Below are 21,152 nucleotides of genomic sequence, written 5' to 3'. Positions count from 1 at the left end.
GCAAAATTTGTTTTAAAAAATGTCTCACGTGCATTAAGTTCAACATTAAGTTGTAAAGTGTATGCGTTTGATGAACTGGTTCATAAGAGTCATTCATTTCAGAATCAGTTAGAGTACACTGATAGCACAGTATGGTTTGATTCACTGAAAAGAATCAACTTATAAGAGTAATTTTTAATAACCAAACAGTTGATGGGCCCCATTGATTTGAATAGTATAGAGAGAAAAAAAATATGGAAGTCAGTGGGGCTCATCAACTGTCAGGTTACTGACATTCTTCAAAAATATATTCTTGTAATCAGCAGAAGAAAGAAACTCATATAGGTTTGGAACAACTTGAGGGTGAGTAAATGATTTTTGTGTGAACTATCCCTTTAAGTCCTACAAAAGTGTCAAAAATCACTCTAAAGTTCAGCTAGTTGCATTTAATATACATTTACACTATAATTGTTCAGTTTCTTGCAATTACCATGCAATTAAGTGTTCAAAAACATTACATTCACAATTAAAAAAATGTTACTGTATTATTTCTATAATGAGCACTACATGAAAAGGTATGCTAAAGTGTACTTCTTTTTCACAAGCGTTGCGGTGCAGCAGGAAACACTGTCTGAATGTCACCTGATTCTGCTATTGTTTAACAATTGGCCCTCAGTTGCCAAACCTACACATATTCATGTAATTTGATAGAACTGTAGTCTGTTTCTCACATAAGTTTTGTCCATACTTGTGTATGTGTATGTGTATACCTGTAAGTGGGATACAAGAAACTCCAGCATCCTCTGTGTGGTCACAGTTGTGCTCCCCCCAGACGTTTTTTGGACACTGTTCTATGGAAAGCTCATTTCCTGTGCAGCTCACCTCGTCCAACAATACACGTCCTGAGCCTGCACCGAAATATGCTCCCACCCAAGCCTTAGCGATGCCACTGTACACATACATCCGAAAATAATACAAAAAAACACAACACTTCAGTGGAAAACTCAAATCACTGAAATTCATAATGCTTCAAAGAAAGTGAAACAATCACTGTGTAGATTAAGATGAAAGCTGGCATCCCGCTAGCTAATTTTCCAGCTCATTTGCAGTTGTTCATATGCATAGTCATTATAAAATCAGATGAAGTGGTTTGTGCGTGTGGGATGTATTATATTATGATTCAGATGAGCTTCTTGAAATGAGATTCTTACACTGATGAACTGACAAGACATAACAGCCCTTGTGAAAAATAAGTGCATTTAATTGTATTGACTGTGAACTTGTAGTGTACTTATAATATTAAAAGTATTTTTTACTCTACTTGCAGATAATATAGCAATAATGAAATATAGAAACACTTAAATGTAATCTTAACACCCTTGAGTACACTTTTAAAAAGTGCACTTTGTAAAAATGTCAAATTGAATTTTAATAATCTTTTGTTGTGCTTTAAAGAAATACACTTATTTTGAAGTGTTGAAATCAAAAGCACATGTAATTGATAGGTTTTTTTTAACTGTGATGTTACGTTTTAAGTAATATTTTAAATGTACTAAATTGCAACTTCATCATTACAACTGTGTAATTACAAATTAGATATTTAAATACATGACATTTATGACAGTTCCGACAGAAATGACATTAAAGTATATTTTAATTTACCATAAATCCGTACCGGAAGTACACCATATTTCAAAGACAATAAAATAATAATGAAATTACACCTAAAGATGTGCTTAAGTCCTAAATAGGTCAAAACCACTCTAAAGCTCAGTGCTATTGCTATTGCATTTATTATACATTTAAAATATAATACATTTTTGTTCAGTTGAGTGTCTGAAAACATGACCTTCAGTTGGTACTTAAGTATATTCATTTGAAGTATATTATTTACATAACAAGTACTACTACGTAAAGTGTACTTCTTTTTCACAAGGGCCTGCTTAGATCTAATTCAGTTTTTTTTCTCAGCAAACACAAAGCTACAGTCATATCACAAACACTGATGTTAAACGTGTAACCAAATGTTTTTGGAGTTCTCATACACTTAAATGACTAATACATTTAAGAAAGTGGAGGTAGAACTGTCTTTTGTTTAATGAATGTGATTCTTTTGAGCAGGAATATATATTACAGCCCTGAAGGATAAAATCACTCCATGACTCAGTCTACTGCAATTGTTTATGTTAGCATGGAACCTCTTTTCTAATTTGGCGACCTTCACATTGATTTGTTGGCAAAATGGGCCACAGTGATACATAACAGGTAATGGGAGAGAAATGTCAGAGGCAGCCATTTAGTCTGTTACCCGTCTTCCATTCTTAATTGGTGAATATGGCAGAGCTTCAACAAGGCGACATTTCTGTAAAATATTGATGCAACATTCACATCCAAAATCGAATTGTTTCAAGAAGACTAGTGGACCACATTAAGAGTGTACTATTAGATTATATATATTTTAAATTCTTTATGTGATTAATAGGTAATCAAGCACACAGTTCAGCAGTCAATAATCAGGGAAAGTTGAGAGGCAAATGAAGTGGAACGGCGGTCTCAGACATGTTCATGAACCCACGCGTTTTATTCTACAAGAGTTTTTTCAGCTCAATAAAGAGCCCTTCACATGAGTGATTATTATACAAACTCACACACACCTGCAGAGCTCACTTTTGGGCAGCGTTTGTTACTTCCGTCTTTACATTATAGTTGAAGAGCTTGAAACAATCAACCTGATTCACATCTTGATCTTTCCATTCCCTCTTTCCGTTCCTCTCTAATTCCTTTCCTCCCACTAAATCACCCTTTACGCCTCTTTGCCTTCTCGATCTGTCTTCCTCTGGCTCTCATCCTCTCATTATGTCCATTTTCTGTTCGTTTCTAACACACTCACTTTCTTACTGAGAACACTTTGGCTTTGTGTGTCAGGAACCTCCCAAGAAAATATTTCACATTTTTATGCAGAGAAGACACTCTATTCCTCTCTCTCTCTCTCTCTCTCTCTCTCTCTCTCTCTCTCTCTCTCTCTCTCTCTCTCTCTCTCTCTCTCTCTCTCTAGCTCTCTCTCTATCTATCTCTATATATCACTCCTACCTCCTCTCTATCTTCCTTCTATTTTCACACATCTCAGTTGAAAAGAACGCCCTGGTATTCCTCTAAATAGACAGTTTGTTCCCCAAAAAAACAGGTCAAGCCTCTATGGCAATGTTCAGACAGGCAGATTTCTTTGGCATATATGACAAGTTTTTTGTAGGGCTGTCAATGAATAAATTAATAATAATAAATGAATTAAGAAAATGAATAATACATGTAAAATGAATACAAATTTAAGTATTCGTTTAAAATATTGTAATACAATTAATTAATTAATTAATGCGCATTTCAAGTAATTTTTTTTTTTTTTAAACGAACCCAATCCCATTCACATAATCCATATGTGGTGTGAAATGTGATTTAACGCATTCCAGTCAGATCAGATTTCAAGTATTTTTCATAATATGGGAAGAAACATGAATGTAATGTTATATACAAAGCGCAGTAGTGTCTACAGCCGTGTCTGAATCCATTCATTCATTCATTCTCACAAGTGGCATTCACTATGTACTGAATGGCAAGTAAGCATATGCATGAATGTTGCGATGTCTGATGCGGCAAATGATTTCAGTACCACAGCGGAATGATATGATTATTTTCTTTTCTCTTATCTCTCTATGGCAACCGATATAGATATACCAGATATTTTCTACACCAGGGGTGCCCAATCCCCTTCCTGGAGATGAAAGCTTAGGCAGCTGACTTGTTGGCTCGCTGCCTTATCAGGCAATGATTTTGCAGGCACTGTTTGCTCACAAAGGTAAGCTGCCTCACAAAACTGATTTAGGAGAGACTTCTGAGGCAGCATAACAGTTTAAAGGTGCAGTATGCGATTTCTCAAAATTGTTGTTGTCCTTTCATTGCACTACCCCCCAAAATGCACAAACAATGCAAGGGTGTCTCTTTTATCATAGCAGAAGTGAAGCAAAATAATGCTTCATGAAAAATACAGTGAAGATGACGAACGGACGACAAAGAAGCACAAAATAATAAACATACAGTACACAAGAGTATATACAAGGAAGAGTTTGTTGTTAGTCGCCAGCAGCACGCACTCAAAACCAATGTTACTCACGTAAGGAGCAGAAACAACGCAACCTCTGCGTCCGTTTTCAGGCCTTCCCTCTTAGCTCTCTCCAGCACGGGTGCTAAAGCTCTTGCCTGATCATAACCCTTCTTTTTCCAGTGATATTCCTCTGAGCTTTTCTCTTTTCTAATGTCTCACTCTAAAGTCTTTCTTAAAATCTCCATCTTGCTCAGCTCACACTCTCTCCTCTCCCATCATGAGTAGAGACGCCCCCTACTGCTGATTGGCTAAAAGTTGGTTGTGGTGATCGGTCGATCCACTTTCAACAACGTTTTCAAAAATCGCTTACTGCACCTTTAATAATCTACAACAAAATAGAGCTTAGGTGATAACTAAGTGAATATTTAATTATTTCAATAGTAACATTTTTGCAAGAAATTACTTGTCTGGCTATCACCAGACCAAGCTCAATCTTTTAAGACTGTATTTTCTACTGCACAAGAGGCGTGATCAACGGGCATAGTTCAAATGACTCTGTATGCAATTGGATAGTCCTTCAACCAATCAGACCAACAATTCGGGTGACGTACTTAGTAGCGCAGTCGGTAGTAAGGCAAACACATCCTTCTTTTGTAGGAATTGTTCCAGGGGAAGTTTCTGTTCCGTTTTCAAAGAAAACTTTTTTTAAATTCTTTTAAAACAGCAGCGACAGCTGCATCAACGGGTTGCTGCGCTTCGGTGGCCGCCATGTTGAATGTAAACAAAAAGCTGCTTGCTTTCGCTTCTCTATTGTAATCGTGTTAAACCTGCCAATAGCGCGCCAGGTGGATAAGCCAGTTTGTGATTGGTCCCCACAGATTTGTAACGGAAGCAGGATAGAAAAATGTACAGGTTTCCAGCCTGAGCTGCAGGGCGAAATCAAATTGCCGGCAGATTGGGCTGGGTTTACCCAGTCTAAGAAATTACATAAAAAGTGGAAAAAACATTGGTCAAAAACGTACATTTACACAGAAAGTGACCACCAACCTCAACTTTCAGGCGGCATCTTTATTTTTTAGCTCAACTTTGACAGAATGGTGCATCAAAACCAGCAAAGAATACATTTATTCTACCTTCCAAAATTGATCAGATGAAGCTATCTCAGGAGACAGGAAGTAAAGCTATCTAATTGATTAAGATGTGCCTTGATGCCTTCCTGCCTTGGAATGGCATCTTCCAAAGACAGAATTTTTAAGCTTTCGGACGCAACCCTACCTGCCTGCAGAGTTCTGATCCACCACACCTCTCAGTAATTATCCTTTTAAAGGTCCCATGGCATGGCATTTTTCTATTATTTTATAGTGTTTCCTGAGGTGTACTTATATTGTTAGTATGATTTTTACATCATAAAATGTCATAATTTAGAAATAAAAGGCATTTTGTCTATACTGCTGTTTGCCCTGTGGCTGACTGCCCTGTTTCAAGAGGCGTGTCTGCTGTGAGACTTCAGTAAAAACGCCCACTGTTGTGATTGGCTGACAGGGGGAGGGGGCGTGGTTTAACGAGGTCTACGACGCACGAGCTGCTGCCAGAGAGACGGATGGACCTGAGTTCACTTCTCATCAGTTCTCTCAGCATGTCTCAGTTCAGGGTGAACTGTTGTAGTTACTAGAATATACTTCAGGTTATTAGTTTATTTCTAGTCGGAGGGGCTGTCACTCATGTCAGAAAGTTAGTAACTTTAGTAAATTATGGATCAGCGCTGACTCGAGACGCGAACCGTTTAGAACGATTCAGTCCGATTTGGTGAACTTGTTCGGTTCACTAAAATGAACCGATTCAAAAGAATGATTCGTTCGCGAACCGGACATCACGGAGACGGAGCGATTGCTAACAAAGTTATTTATAGTACCTACAGAGTTATGAGAGCGCTGTCAGTCAGCGCGAGTTTATTGTGTTTGTATCTGAGAGTTCTGAATAAACACGAGTCCCAGTCACACCGAGTCCGTCTTCATCAACACATGCAATATACCATTACAGCGAGATGAACGAGTTAGTAAGTTTGATTAAAGCATTATTTATAGATATGTTCCAATCATATGAAAAGCGTCAAAGCATTGAGTAACTTACACAGCGCAAACAAAGACACAACAGCAGTAATCGAATGTAATCCAGTTTATTGTGGGGAAAGCTGGCTAGCCTAGCCGGATACCCTCACGCTTACCCACCTTCTGCTTAAACTCACGCCCGCGTTTGGTGCCTCCGCTGTGGGCCAGATGCAGTACTGGGGGTCGGGGATGTTGAAGGCCGAGCTTCGGCGTGCGTGAGGTTTATCTCTAAAGATGTGGCTCTGCCAATGTTAAGCAGAAACTCCCGACTGTATGCACATTTTAGAACCGATAGACGCGACGAGGACGTACAAAAACACTGACTCACAAGATAGAAAACACGAAAACACCGTTCTGTCGGGAGAGAGAGAAGCCGCAGTGTGTGCACGAATAGGAAATAATTAGCTACACATAAGAAATCACTGATCACAGATCAGAAGGAACTGAAAAAAGACTTCTGTTTTCATTTGTACATCCAAACACTGAGAAACTGGCAGCATTCACTCATTCACAAGTAATGATCTCTCGAGCGTTTGCATGGGCGTGACAGATTCTCTGGGCGGAGGAAAGGGAGGTAACCGTTCCTGCTTGGACGTCAAACCAGGAGACTTCAGGATTGGCTCGTCTGGCCTGTCATTTTCTCAAAGGCAGAGAAAGACAGCCAGAACTCGGTTTTACACCGATCAACATTTCTATCCACTTGGGGACAATATTCAGGCTAGGGGAACTCATATTAATGTTGAAATACCTCATAAAATGAAAAATTCATGCCATGGGACCTTTAAAGGGTTAGTTCACCTAAAAATTTAAAAACTCACCCTCATGTCGTTCCACACCCGCAAGACATTCGTTCATCTTCGGAACACAAATGAAGATATTTTTGATGAAATCCAAGAGCTTTCAGTCCCTCCATTGGGAGCAATGCAATTTACACATTCAAGGTCCTGAACAACAGGAAAGACATCATCAAAGTAATCCATGTGACTCCAGTGATTTAACCTCAATTTACCTCAAAACGAGTGCTTTTTTTGCACACAAAAAAAAACATAATTTACTACTTTATTTAAAAAATATTGACCTGTAATCCACGGCACATGCTGTGTTGACTCAAGACCGAAAGTTGTTCTGTGAAAACGCGCAAACATAGCAATTGCGATGCTTCATAAAATTGAGGTTAAATCACTGGAGTCACATGGATTACTTTATTGATGTAAATTGCATTGCTCCCAATGGAGGGACTGAAAGCTCTTGGATTCCATCAAAAATATCTTAATTTGTGTTCCGAAGATGAACGAAGGACTTATGGGTCTGGATAAATATGAGGGTGAGTAATTAATGACAGAATTATCCTTTTTAGGTGAACTAAACCTTTAACTAGCTGGCTCAGTTGTGTTTGATGAAGGCTGGAGCTGAACTGTTCTTCACTATCTGAATGGATCTGATTTCAGTACTTGCTAAATTAATTGGATTTGTAACACAAAAGATCGGATTTTAAAACCAAAATAAAAACCAAATATACAAACATGTGTGTGTGTGTGTGTGTGTGTGTGTCTTACCCTAACCCCAGCTGTCTGCAGACCACCTCAGCGTCATTATCGTCCCACTGATCATCACACACTGTGCCCCACTGTCCTGCATGATACACCTCTACTCTGCCCTCATACGCTGATGGACCACCAGAGAGACGTACCGGGACAAATACTGAAGCTAAACATACACACACATGCTTCAAGATATTTTCACTTTATTTGAGAGTATTTTGCGTCTGTGTTTATTTATGTGTGAGTGTGTGCATACCTTCCACTGGTGTGCAAGAGACGGCAGCCGCCTGGCGGTTAACACACTCTCCCCCGTTCCATACGGTGCGATTGCACTGCAGTAAGTCCTCTTCCTGTCCCTCACAGCCCACAGTCTGCCAGTGAACTACAGACACCACCAGACGTGACAGAAGACTCACACGTGCACGTGCCCTGTAACTGAGACAAAGTGAGATTTCTTTTTTTTTCAAAGTTTGTAAATTATAAATAGTAGACCACATGTTCTGAACCCTGGGGTCACGACCCCACATGGGGTTGCAAATGATGCAGATGCAGTTGCAAGACATTTTTGTGAACTTAATCTTCTTCTTTTTTTATTGAGCATAACTTTTATAGCCACAGATATGATAAGTATGAAGATTCTGCATTATGCTGTTCAATATTGCAAATTATTCTTGTGTAACTGTTGGGACGTGTTTTTACAAGAAAATTATGATACCACTAACAGAACTTAGTCATACAAGAAACAATATTTTGTTATTTATAAATGTGTCATATTAAATGACAGAATAAATGTAAAACATTTAATCCCATGAATCTCGTAACCTGGCAACTCTTAAACAGCTCAACTTCTTAAACATAAGAATTATTCATGTCAACCATTAAAGGGTTAGTTCACCCAAAAATGAAAATTAGCCCATGATTTACTCACCCTTAAGTCTTCCTAGGTGTATATGACATTCTTCTTTCAGACGAATAAAATCTGAGTTATATTAAAAAGTCCTGGCTAATCCAAGCTGTATAATAGCAGTAATTGTTGCTCTGTTTTTGAAGTCCATAAAAATGCATCTGTCCATCAAATAACGTGCTCCACACGCCTCTGTGGGGTTAATAACAGCCTTCTGAAGTGAATCGATTTGTTTGTGTAAGAAAAATATCCATTTTTAAAACTTTATAAAGTAAAGTTTTGGCCGACCGCCTTCTGTATTAAATTTATGGAAAAAGTGTTGAAAGTGCCTCTGCAGTTCAACATGCTTACGCTACTACTTACCAAGGCCATAACCATGTCTTGAACATTGGGGGGGACCATTTTTTTATTTTTATAAAGCATATAGAAACTGAACAGTGAATGAAAGAAGTTGGGAAGTTGGGTCTAATTCTAGTTGGGGAATAATCCCTTTGGGTCTATTTGCAAACAATATTTGCATTAATTTGCCTCAAATATATTATTAGTCCCGAGATTCTTCGCATTAGTGAATAAAAACATAGATCTGAAGTAGATTTTTGAATTCACTAGTGGTTTAGTGGTAGAATTTTTGTCAACCGTGTCAAAGGTTCCGGGTTCTAATCCGCTCTCATATAGTCTTTTTTCTTCTTCATTAAAATCAAAGATGTTCATCAATGATTGTATATTAAGATTAGGGACACGTTTGTGTGCACTTTGTTTTGTGATTTCACCGGAAAGAATAGAGTCTCTCTCCGCAACGGCATAAGCGATAGATTGACACGCTCGTCTGTGTGTGAAGACTGCATGAGCCAAAAGAGAACGTAAACCCAGCCTACTTTGATTTGATTGGCCATCTCAATCATTTTGACATTGACGAGCGCTGTTAAGACCACTGAGGCAAACCAGACTAAAATTTAACTTTTAAACCTTTTTGTCATCCTAACAACAACATACAGAACGCTGCATAATGAAATGCAGCAGTGCAGTGCAAGAATTTCAAATACTGTGGGGGACAATTTGGCCATTTTAATTATTGAGGGGGACAATGTCTATGGTGGTTACGGCCCTGCTACTTACGCTCGTCAGACGTAGCGTAAGCATTTTGAACTGCGAGAGGCACTTTCAACACTTTTTCCACAGAAGGCGATCGGCCTGAACTTTACTTTATAAAGTTTTAAATATGGATATTTTTGAGTGAACTATCCCTTTAAGCCGGTGATTGTTTCCCTATATTATATTTGTTCAGTCATTCATATATATATATATATATATACACTCACCTAAAGGATTATTAGGAACACCATACTAATACTGTGTTTGACCCCGTTTCGCCTTCAGGACTGCCTTAATTCTACGTGGCATTGATTCAATAAGGTGCTGAAAGCATTCTTTAGAAATGTTGGCCCATATTTGATAGGATAGCATCTTGCAGTTGATGGAGATTTGTGGGATGGTGCATTATCCTGCTGGAAGTAGCCATCAGAGGATGAGTACATGGTGGTCATAAAGGGATGGACATGGTCAGAAACAATGCTCAGGTAGGCCGTGGCATTTAAAATATGCCCAATTGGCACTAAGGGGCCTAAAGTGTGCCAAGAAAACATCCCCCACACCATTACACCACCACCACCAGCCTGCACAGTGGTAACAAGGCATGATGGATCCATGTTCTCATTCTGTTTACACCAAATTCTGACTCTACCATCTGAATGTCTCAACAGAAATCGAGACTCATCAGACCAGGCAACATTTTTCCAGTTTTCAACTGTCCAATTTTGGTGAGCTTGTGCAAATTGTAGCCTCTTTTTCCTATTTGTAGTGGAGATGAGTGGTACCTGGTGGGGTCTTCTGCTGTTGTAGCCCATCCGCCTCAAGGTTGTGCGTGTTGTGGATTCACAAATGCTTTGCTGCATACCTCGGTTGTAACGAGTGGTTATTTCAGTCAAAGTTGCTCTTCTATCAGCTTGAATCAGTCGGCCCATTGCATTAATGAGAAATTGAACAGGTGTTCCTTATAATCCTTTAGGTGAGTGTGTGTGTATATATATATATATATTTCAGAAATCATTCTAAAATGCTGATTTACTGCTCAAGAAACATTTCTTATTATTGTCAATGTTGGAAATAATTGTGCTGCTTAATATTTTTGTGGAAACCGTAATACCTTTTTTCAGGATTTGTTGATGAATACAAAGTTCAAAAGAATAGCATTTATTTGACATATAAATATTTTGTAGCATTATAAATGTCTTTACTGTCACTTTAGATACATAAAAAAACAAGGGTACTAGCTAAAGAATGAAGCACAAAGATCTCAAAGCTGAACTTTAAAACAGCATCTTAAAACTTAAAACTGTGGTGCTGAAGATGAAAAAAATGTGTGACGCCATGAGTCAATGACAATGAAATTGGCAGAATACTGAAATGAGATTTTATTATTAAGAATGTAATTTGCTGCCTCTAAGCTTCTGCTATTCAAAGGCTGCGGTAGACAGACAGATAGAAAACATAAATCAAAGTCTGTGAAGTCTATCTGTCTCTCTAGCTTTTAAATAATTCAAGTCTGTTCATCTATCAAAGCTGAGACACCCAATGAATTATTCACAAATGGCAAATGGACTCTAAGCTCCCGAGGTCAAATGATGACAGGTCCACATGTGCATGTATCCGTTTATGTTTTAATGGTAAAATAATACTTTTTGTCAGACTTATAACTGTCATTGTTGTGTCATGTGATCTACGAGACCCTGCAGTCACCTCTCCCTGAGCACGCTCAGTAATGACCTCAGACAAATGCTCTCAAACAGACGTGTGTGACCGTGATAGACACAAACCACATGGGTGTGTTCGTGATAGAGATTAGAACTCTCTGGGGAAATCAGCAATCTTTTAAAAAACACGCACGCATATATTCACTCCTTGACAACTCACTAAGCATATGCAGTGTTTAAAGGTGAAAGATTGACCTTTGACCTTTGACCCACTGGGGTCAAATACCAAAGGATTCCATGCACAACCTTACAAAGGTGTTTTGTGGTTAGGTAATAAACGAACAGGCAGCATATGGTCGTCAGAAAACGTAGTACTATCTCTGACAGGCCATTTGTGGCGGCATTGACAATGTGGCTTCAAAAACTAACTACAAACACATCCCTTACCGTCCACCGTGGACAGACATAATATTTGCTGAATATTTCAGCAGTACATAGACTGTCTTGTTTGTGTTTAGGTTTCGGGAAAAAATAAAATAACACTCTTAGTCTGTTCTTACAGACAAAAAAATATGGATGACTCGCCTTCACTATCTTCCACTGAAGAAAAGTGAAGCCGCCAATGTCCGAATATGGCACTGACAACTTGCACTGATTTGGGACCTGCGTTTGCTCAGTAGTAAACGCGGGACCAAGTCTGTGCAGTAGAGAGCAGGAAGTAGAGCCGCGATATCAAGACCCCGCCCACACTCCTGCAGTATCTGTTAGTACAGTTTACTGCAGAGCAACTCATTATGTTGGTGTGAAATAAACCTTTATGAAAATGTAGAAATTAAAGATAAAGCTCCAATCTCCTCCCGAAAATCCCGAAAAAAGTCTGTTAGTGCCTCAGAGAAGCTGTCAATCACAGCTGATAATCATGACGTCACACTGGTTTTTTTAGCATCAAATAACTAACTAAAACCAAACGCATTTAAAAAAAACGAACACTTGAACTATCATCAACGTGATAAAAACGACCTAAAATGAAAGAAACCATCTTTGAAAAAAAATTATAATATATTATATATAAGTCTAATTTGATTGTTTATTTTGTCCCATGACCCATTACATTACACGGAGAGGGCGGGGTTTATGAACTATCCTGGGTCCAACCACCGGGGGGCGATCGAGACGCTTTGGCTTCACTTCTCAGGACTTGTGCAGCACGCTTGGTTCTTACTATGTATACTGCTTACTTTTTTAGTGTGAAACCATATGCATTATTCAAATAACATTAATAGTATGCAACATTGTTGTCACATGACCTCACCACATTGTATGTTTAAGTCAGAGAATGGCATCCAGTTAGTACCTCAAGGTCAGGGATGGTTATTTAGCATTTTTAATCAAATTTGTATAATACAATTGCTCTTTTTGAACCTTGTGCAATAGAATAGACTATTCTTTGACAGTCCAGTTAAATAAGTCAAGTATCAAGTCAAGCACAATCACGTTCGCATTTTGGGCCAGATTTACTAAACAGGGCAAATAAGAGCAAGAGCGCAATCCTTTAAAAATTCAGATGGATGTGGAAAGTTCTTTGGGTGATCTACTAACAATTTGCAAATTATAAAAAAGAACACAGCCATGTCAAATACAAAAAGTGTTCAGACATGCTTTATTCTGAGTTAAATAATGCCGCAAATACCAGAAAATTCACTACCTCAAAACCTTAGTAAATCTTGTTGCTTTATTTATTTCAATACTCTCCTCCTGTAAATTTTGTGATCAAAAGAGAAACAAATTTTTCACTGTGTATACTTAGTAAATCCTGACAGTAGTTTTTTATAGCCAAAAGAGAGTTTGCTCTGGCACAAATCTAGCCTTTCGCAAAGTCCAGTGCAGCGCAGCCGTGTATGGAAATTGTGTGAAAATAAAGCACAAAATCAAATCTTGAGACACGACAAGACAAAGCAATTTTGATACGATCCACCTTAACACTAAAGGTTTTTAAAGGGGGGATGAAACACTCAGTTTCAGTCCATCTCATGTCAATCTTGAGTACCTATAGGGTAGTATTGCATCCTTCATATCTCCGAAAAGTCTTTAGTTTTATTATATTTATAAAAGAAAGATACGCTGTACAGAGTCTTTCGGAAAAAAAACAAGCGGCTGGGGGGCGTATCGTGTGGGCATAGCTAAAGAGTCACGAGCGCGCGCAGCTATTGCTATATAAAAACGTTATCCTAAATCAGTGGTCCTCAAACTTTTTATACCAAGTACCACCAGTAGCGTATAGGCCTAACTATTCAGCTACCGCTCTGCACAGTTAAAAAAAACGATGCAGTTTATTCCTAAGAATATTTATTGTTGTCAGCAACACAGTTTGTACATTAACACTGCACTCTGCTTACATACAGGTAAATAAAAGAATGACATTTTTATTTAAATGTGTAAAACTGTACTGTACTTAAAAATTAAGATTAAATTAAAATGTATTGTGTTTTAACATTAATTAATTTAGTGATTCCTCTGCGTACCACTAGAGGCAGCCTGAGTACCACTAGTGGTACTCGTACCACACTTTGAGAACCACTGTTCTAAATAAACCATTGACATCAATCAGATTTAGCCATACATATATGATCCAGAATCAGATCTAGAGGCTGAAATTGAACAGGAGAAGCAGCAACGACGACTACAGCAGGACGTCCCTATGTGGTATGTACTGTAACTTATATACTTGCTTAGCGAAAAAAAGCTCAGTATGCATGAAACAGCATTTCACCACCCCTTTAAAGCTTCAAGAACTTATTACTAAATTGGTGTGGTGTAATAGATACTAAAGGCTTAGTTTACTATAGTTAATAATATATATAATATCAAATAAAACAATATAATAATTTATGATCAACACATATTATAAGTAAGAGTTTGCAATAATACTTTAAGTCATTCATCACACTAGAAATGGATGTCTGCATATTTTGATTCAGATATTGCACACAGCATACATACTGCAAAAATAGTACAAGTGGTATGACAGTATGTTTATAGTATGTATATGTGTGTATGTGTTACCCCTGTCCCAGCTGTCGACACACCACAGCGGCATCTCGGTCATCCCAGTCGTTACTGCAGATGGTTCCCCACACTCCGTTCAGATATACTTCAACTGTACCATCCAACTTGGATCTGCCTCCCTGCAGTCGCAAAGAGCCTGCAAATACACATAAAAAGTGAGTTAAACTTGAGAGTGTGGTTGGCCTTCACTGCTCAGGCAGGGGATAAAAGTGAATGTTCTGCAAACAATTGGTTCCGCTAGTCTCCGTTATTTTGATAAATGTGCGCATTACAAATGTTCCCACAGTTACGCAGCACGAAAACAATAATCCTTGACTTGCTTTATAGGAATGCTTTAACCTCCACATGAGTTTCACTTGTCAGTTTTATAATAAATGTGTGTGTTTGTGCATGTGATACTGAAAATTACTCACAGCTAAAATGTATGTCATGAAAACAATCTAAGCTATTGAGTACAGCAGTACAAAAAGGTCTATTATAAAACAAGTGAGTGTGGATGAGAACAGCCATTTCTTAACTATTAAAATACATCTCTGCATTCCAAATGAACATAATATTCACAGGTTTACAGTATATTAATTTGTAATTTGTAGAACTAAGACTAGCTATTAAGACTATTATGCAATTTTAAAATTTCCTAATTTAGCTTTGGAGGTCTCTGACCACAGGTTTACATGCATCAAAGGTCAAAAAACTGTTTAACTTTCCCATAATATACATTGCACATCACCACATTGTTCAATGATTCTCAAAAGACTCAGTCACTCTAAATCCCTCCTTTCCGCGAGCCTACTCTGCTCTGATTGTTTAGAAGGCCCAGTCTGTCGTGATTGGTCTAACGCATACAGTGCGTATTTCGGAAACAAACACCCATTACCGTAAACTTCAACTCTGTCCGGAGGCTTCCTAAAACTAATTGTACACACTTAAAAGACAGTAACGATGACATTGATTTTACAAAAGTATGAATCGATGATGAAACGTTGGAAGAACTAGTTATTCAACCCGAACCTTGAGCAGGACCTCAGTGATGCTATTCAGTTTGAGGTACATTATGAGATGTTTCAACTGTAATTCCTCACCATCAGATTCAGCATTAACAAATGCGTGTGTGTGTGTGTGTGTGTGTGTGTGTGTGTGTGTGTGTGTGTGTGTGTGTGTGTGTGTGTGTGTGTGTGTGTGTGTGTGTGTGTGTGTGTGTGTGTGTGTGTGTGTGTGTGTGTGTGTGTGTGTGTGTGTGTGTGTGTGTGATAGTACCTTTCACGCATCCAGTGTTTACAGTATGTGCAGCCCAGCTGTTGCATTCAGGGCAGTAATAAATCGCACAGTGCACAAAAATGATGGCAGCACATGTTCTTCAAACATTTCAGTGCTTCAAAACATTTACAGAATTTTTTGAAAATGTGGGGCGGCTGATGTGCTGGAAACGTAAACTAATAGAATACCAAAATATTTAAATAAACTCATCCGGTTCCCATTTAATACACTGATAATCTGTTTACATGCAAAGTGATCTTTAAACTATTAATAATATTGGAAAGACTGTAAACAGATGTCAAAAATAATACATATGGAAAGATTATGAAGGAATTCAACCTAAAAAATTTTACTTTTTTTAGACTCCAAATTTCCATATATATATATATATATATATATATATATATATATATATATATATATATATATATATATATATATATATATATATATATATATATATATATATACACACATATTATGACGTTGTTAATCTGTTTTATTTATTTCTTTCTTTTTTGGTAAAACTTTACAGTACAGTAACACTTTACAGTTTAATTTGTTGACATTAGTTAATGTATTAACTAACCTGAACTAACCAGCAATAGGCCTACATTTGTTACTGAATTTGTTCATGTTTATTAACGTTAGTTAACGTAAGTTAATAAAAACATAGCTGTCCATTGTTTGTTCATGTAACTTCACAATGAATTAATGTTAACAAATACAACTTTTAATTTAAATAATGTATTAGTAGCCTAAATGTTGAAATTAACATCAACAAAGATTAATACATTTTGTAGAAGTGCAGTTCATTATTAGTTCATTCGCGTTCTGAATGGCGTTCTTGTCACAAGGTGGATTATCCCATATAGTCACACTCACGACATTGGGGCATGTTGTCACAAAATAACATTTAACGTTTTTTTAGGAAATGTATTGTCTTTTAAAAACAAACTTAACTTACCTGTAAACAAACTGTAGCTATTGACCCAGCAGTCTCACATTATACGTCTCAATGCTATTTATTCTCTCACGTTGTCTAGACGTCAAAATTTATTGCCAAATAAAACCGTACTTAAATGGAGCATTGACTCCAGATCTCGCGCTCCAGAAATAAACAAAAACGAGAGCGAGCGGCTCGAGATCGTCGGCAAGAGCGAAAGCTCTGAGCAGCTCAAGACCTGCACGAGACGCGCTCGTGCATTTTTACTCATATCTATGAGGCTTCTGCAGCAGCAGAAATAACTTAAACTGCGAAATTTCTGTTTGAGATCGTTGTCTCAAAGTAAGACCCAAATGATAAAATGACCTCGTGCGCCGGATGAGAGTGGCTGCTTTGTTCTCATTATAGGTGCTACCTGAGGCGCGCATACCTTCCCACGCATGGATGCATTGAAGTTTGGACATGTCTTAGCTTGCTTGCGTGCGCTGCACTGTTTTCGTGACCTTTTTTTGATGTTTTAACTAAGTTTAGCAAAACATTTAATAATAAACATTAAACTAATGTTAAGAAATCTTGAACGACGCGTGGAGGTAGGCTAACTCTTTTGTCTAAGAAATTGAAACACCTGATGCGCAGGTTTCCCTAGCACAAGTTAATATAGCCTAGTGCTCTTGCAACAACAAAAAATGTTCGTGTAGCCTATATACCTTGCTTGCAGTCGCAGTACCCCCAGTCAATGCGTCCTCGGCTGTTTGGGAAGAAGCACCAGGGTCGAATTCTCCCGTCCGGGTTCCGACAGAAACTGTGATCTCCGAGACCTTTCCCCGGATGTCGCTCAATAACACCGGGCACGTCGTTCCAGTTCATGCATTTCACGCCTGATTCGGTTGAGTCTATAGATCCCTCGTAAATGCCCGCTTTCCCTTTGCTTTGAATACAGTCGGTGAACGGAGACCCGTGACTGCAGGCGATGAGCAGCAGCGTGCAGAGGGTGACGAGAAACCGACATCTCACATCCATCACGATCAACCTGTCTGTCACTGTCACCATAACCATAACAAGAACAGTTCCTCTCCTCCAGTCTATGTGGAGACATGATCCTTGAGTTGTCTCATCTTGTCTTTTGGCTGTTATCGGAGCAGCTCAGAGTCAGATCAATAAGAGAAACCGCGCGGGGAAGCCCGGGGCTTATAATGACTCATGCATATTGATGACTGAGTCTCCAGAGATTTGAAGTTTTAAAAAGAAATCAATAATGGTGTCCTTCATTAAAGAGTGTCAATATGCAGAATAACCAAACTAGTATAAGGCAAATCAATTGTTAAAAATTCCACGACAGCACACATGCTCAGAGAGATGATCCACGGTTAAGGTGCGCGCGCCGAACCTCCCAGAATCTGAACTCAAACGAGTGTGCCAGTGCGGGCATTATAAGTGTCTGGTCTGGTCATCACTGCTGTTGGTCTCTCCGAGGCTCCGGTGTGAAATCTTCTGTTCAAGCGACCAACGGACGAGACAAAGTTCATGCCTGCCCTCTTGTGTCAGTAAAATATAACCAATATATAGTCACTGAATAAAAAAAGGCTACACATAGAACTACTCTGCTGGGCTACACATACAATTTTAAAGAATGTTTTTTTCTGTTTTAATATTATAAAATGTAATTTATTCCTGAAATGGCAATTTTCAGAAGCCATTACTCCAGTCTTCAATTTCACATGATTCTTGCTTAAAGGGATAGTTAAAATAAAAAAATAAAAAAATTCTGTCATAATTTACTCACCCTCAAGTTGTTCCAAACCTGTATGAGTTTCTTTGTTCTGCTGAACACAAAAGAAGATATTTTGAAGAATGTTTGTAACCAAGCAGATAGAGCAACCATTGACTACCATAGTAGGGAAAAAATACTATGGTAGTCAATGGTTGCTCAATCTGCTTGGTTACAAACATTCCTCAAAATCTTCTTTTTCTACAGGTTTGGAACAACTTGAGGGTGAGTAAATGATGACAGAATTTTCATTTTTGGGTGAACTATCCCTTTAATATTATTGTGGAAACCATGATCTTCTTTTCCTTTCGGGTGTTCCCACAGCGAATCATCTGCCTCCATCTGGCCCTATCCCCTGTATCCTCTTCTCTCAGACCGACTACCTTCATGTCCTCCTTACATCCATAAACCTCCTCGATGGTCTTCCTCTCGACCTCCTGCATGGCAGCTCTAACCTCAGCATCCTTTTACTGATATATTCAGTCTCCCTACTCTGAACATGTCCAAACCATCTCAACCTGGCCTCTCTAACTTTGTCTCCAAAACATCTCACATGCGCTGTCCCTCTGATGTACTCATCCTGATCCTGTCCATCCTCGTCACTCCCAAAGAGAACCTCAACATCTTCAGCTCTGCTACCTCTAGCTCTTCCTCCTGTCTTTTCCTCAGTGCAACTGTCTCCAAACCATACAACATCGCTGGTCTCACTACTGACCTGTACACCTTTCCTTTCATTCTTGCTGGTACTCTTTTATCACACAACAGACCTGACACTTTTCTCCACCCATTCCAACCTGCCTGCACACCAGGGGCGGTTCTATATCCTTTTTAGGGGGGCTTCAGCCCCCCTTAACTTCTGCCCCAGCCCCCCTAAAAAATGTGTGATTAACCTTTTAAAGCATATGAAACTGGCGGGAGGCTTCGGCTTCGTCCCGTCTTTTAGTCAGCGTGTTCTTCAATCCGCAGCGGCGCCGGGCAGAGCGCACATCAGAAGCAGAGGTGTGTGCGTTCATCTGAGCCTCATTGGTCTGTCATCGCTCGTCAATGTCAAAATATGCGAGAAAACCAATCAAATCAGAGTAGGCGGGCTTTATGTTCACACACAATCTGCCGAGGCTAAACGCGAATTTTAGCAGCACGACTCGACGTCAAGTGAGAGAAATGTAAGCTAAGACTCTGCTTCTTTAAGTCAGAAATGTTTAACAAAGACAAAAATAGCCTACACTTTTGTCTAATTTCGCCAATTTGAATTGAAAATAGGCCAATGTGATTCATAATGTAATTAACAAACAAGAAACATTAACAAAACCGTTTTCTTCAGATTAGGTATGATAGGTATTTATTTCTTCAGTTTAAAGCAGCACTAGGTAACTTTTCAACCTTTAAAATATATTTTCAAACCTCTTGTGATGATACATTGACTTACAATAGGTTGAATGACACGTCTGCCATAGCCTGACGGGGTCTGACTCTGTATCGTTTTTTATCGTACTATTAAACCTCGGGTTTCGGGTAGTAACCCGAGAACAAAAAGAACTACAAAATTCGACTGCTTTACGGCATATACGTCACTTCCACCACCAGCCCCACTTCCTTAAATTCGGACGTGCGAGCCAAACTATCATTTGTTTGCCGAATGTTATAGTCATGGCCGAAGCAGCACAGAAAAATAAGAAAGCAAAGGTTTTGTCGGAGGAAAGCAAAAAGAGGAAACGAGAAAGTGATCGGATTAAAGGCAGGACGAGGATCAACATTGGGCCGGCGTTTGCTCGTTGACGTGAGCTGGAGGAGGAGGGGCTACATTCTTGCAAGTAAATACATATGATAAGACGTACAAAATCATATTTTAGGATACCTAACATGTCTGTGATATTGGTTTATTTGTCTTGCCTCAAGCTATAATGCAAATCGATTTTTCAAATTTGCAGATTCATCTAGGGTAGCTTGATATTATAATATTGACGATATATGGTTATTACCTACCACTCAAACATTGAACTGAAGTATCATATAGGTTCCGTAAAACGGGAACCAATAGACTAGGCTACTATAATGACGCTGGCTTGTAAACGTGAGCATCGCGATCATTTGGCGTTTGAAAAAAAATAAAACCCATGAAATTATATTCATATGACATGCTGAAACATATGCCACTGTACCTGGGATGAAGACATTTCACACAACGCAAGCAGAACACCTGCATGTGAACTCCATAGACACGTGAACTCCTGCAGTGTTCAGGGCTATCATAGTTGTCATGTCAACAAATGCACGTGCGATGCATCCACTGATGTAGAATGACAGTTTACGACAGTAGTAGAGGACAATACTGTTTCCCAACTGTAGGGGGACCCCGAGAGCAAAAACTACCTAGTGCTGCTTTAATAATGAATGTGTACATATTGTAAATTAATATTATTCCATTTGTAGCCTTCAGTAAATAAATAAAAAAGCTCAGCTATTTCAGCCTGTATTGGGCATAAGATTAGTAATGAATGTGTTTATTTTGTGAATTAATTTAATAAACTTAAAACTTTAATAAACAGTAAATTAACGTGTCTAAGAAAAGTATTCATAAAACATATAAATATCAGTATGTTAATATGTAAACCATATTTACTTTCTTCTCTGACGAAAATGGAAAAACTATATCAGTTAAAGCTCAGCGTTACTAGGAGGGGAAGAGAGTGGGGCTGGTTGGATCAAGGGGTTGGTTGGCACGCAGTTAAATTCCAGT

At 38.5% G+C, this 21,152-nt stretch overlaps 1 protein-coding gene across 1 annotated transcript in view; it reads right to left on the bottom strand.

Annotated features, from left to right (window-relative positions):
* The window catches only part of prss12 (serine protease 12), a 66,993-nt gene extending 48,863 nt beyond the window's left edge, over positions 1–18,130 (bottom strand). Inside the window, exons 1-5 of the mRNA XM_079812124.1 lie at positions 17,355–18,130; positions 14,442–14,580; positions 7,981–8,159; positions 7,740–7,890; positions 750–928 (exon numbers count right to left, since the gene is read on the bottom strand). Of these exons, the coding sequence (XP_079668250.1) occupies positions 750–928; positions 7,740–7,890; positions 7,981–8,159; positions 14,442–14,580; positions 17,355–17,703 (997 nt within the window). The 5' untranslated portion in view covers positions 17,704–18,130. The remainder of the gene's footprint in view (positions 1–749; positions 929–7,739; positions 7,891–7,980; positions 8,160–14,441; positions 14,581–17,354) is intronic.
* Between the last annotated feature and the right edge of the window lie 3,022 nt (positions 18,131–21,152).

Source organism: Gobio gobio, assembly GCF_949357685.1.
Source record: "Gobio gobio genome assembly, chromosome: 3".
Taxonomy (NCBI): domain Eukaryota; kingdom Metazoa; phylum Chordata; class Actinopteri; order Cypriniformes; family Gobionidae; genus Gobio; species Gobio gobio.
Note: the sequence above shows the minus strand (reverse complement) of the source record. Positions and strands in the feature narration are given on the sequence as shown.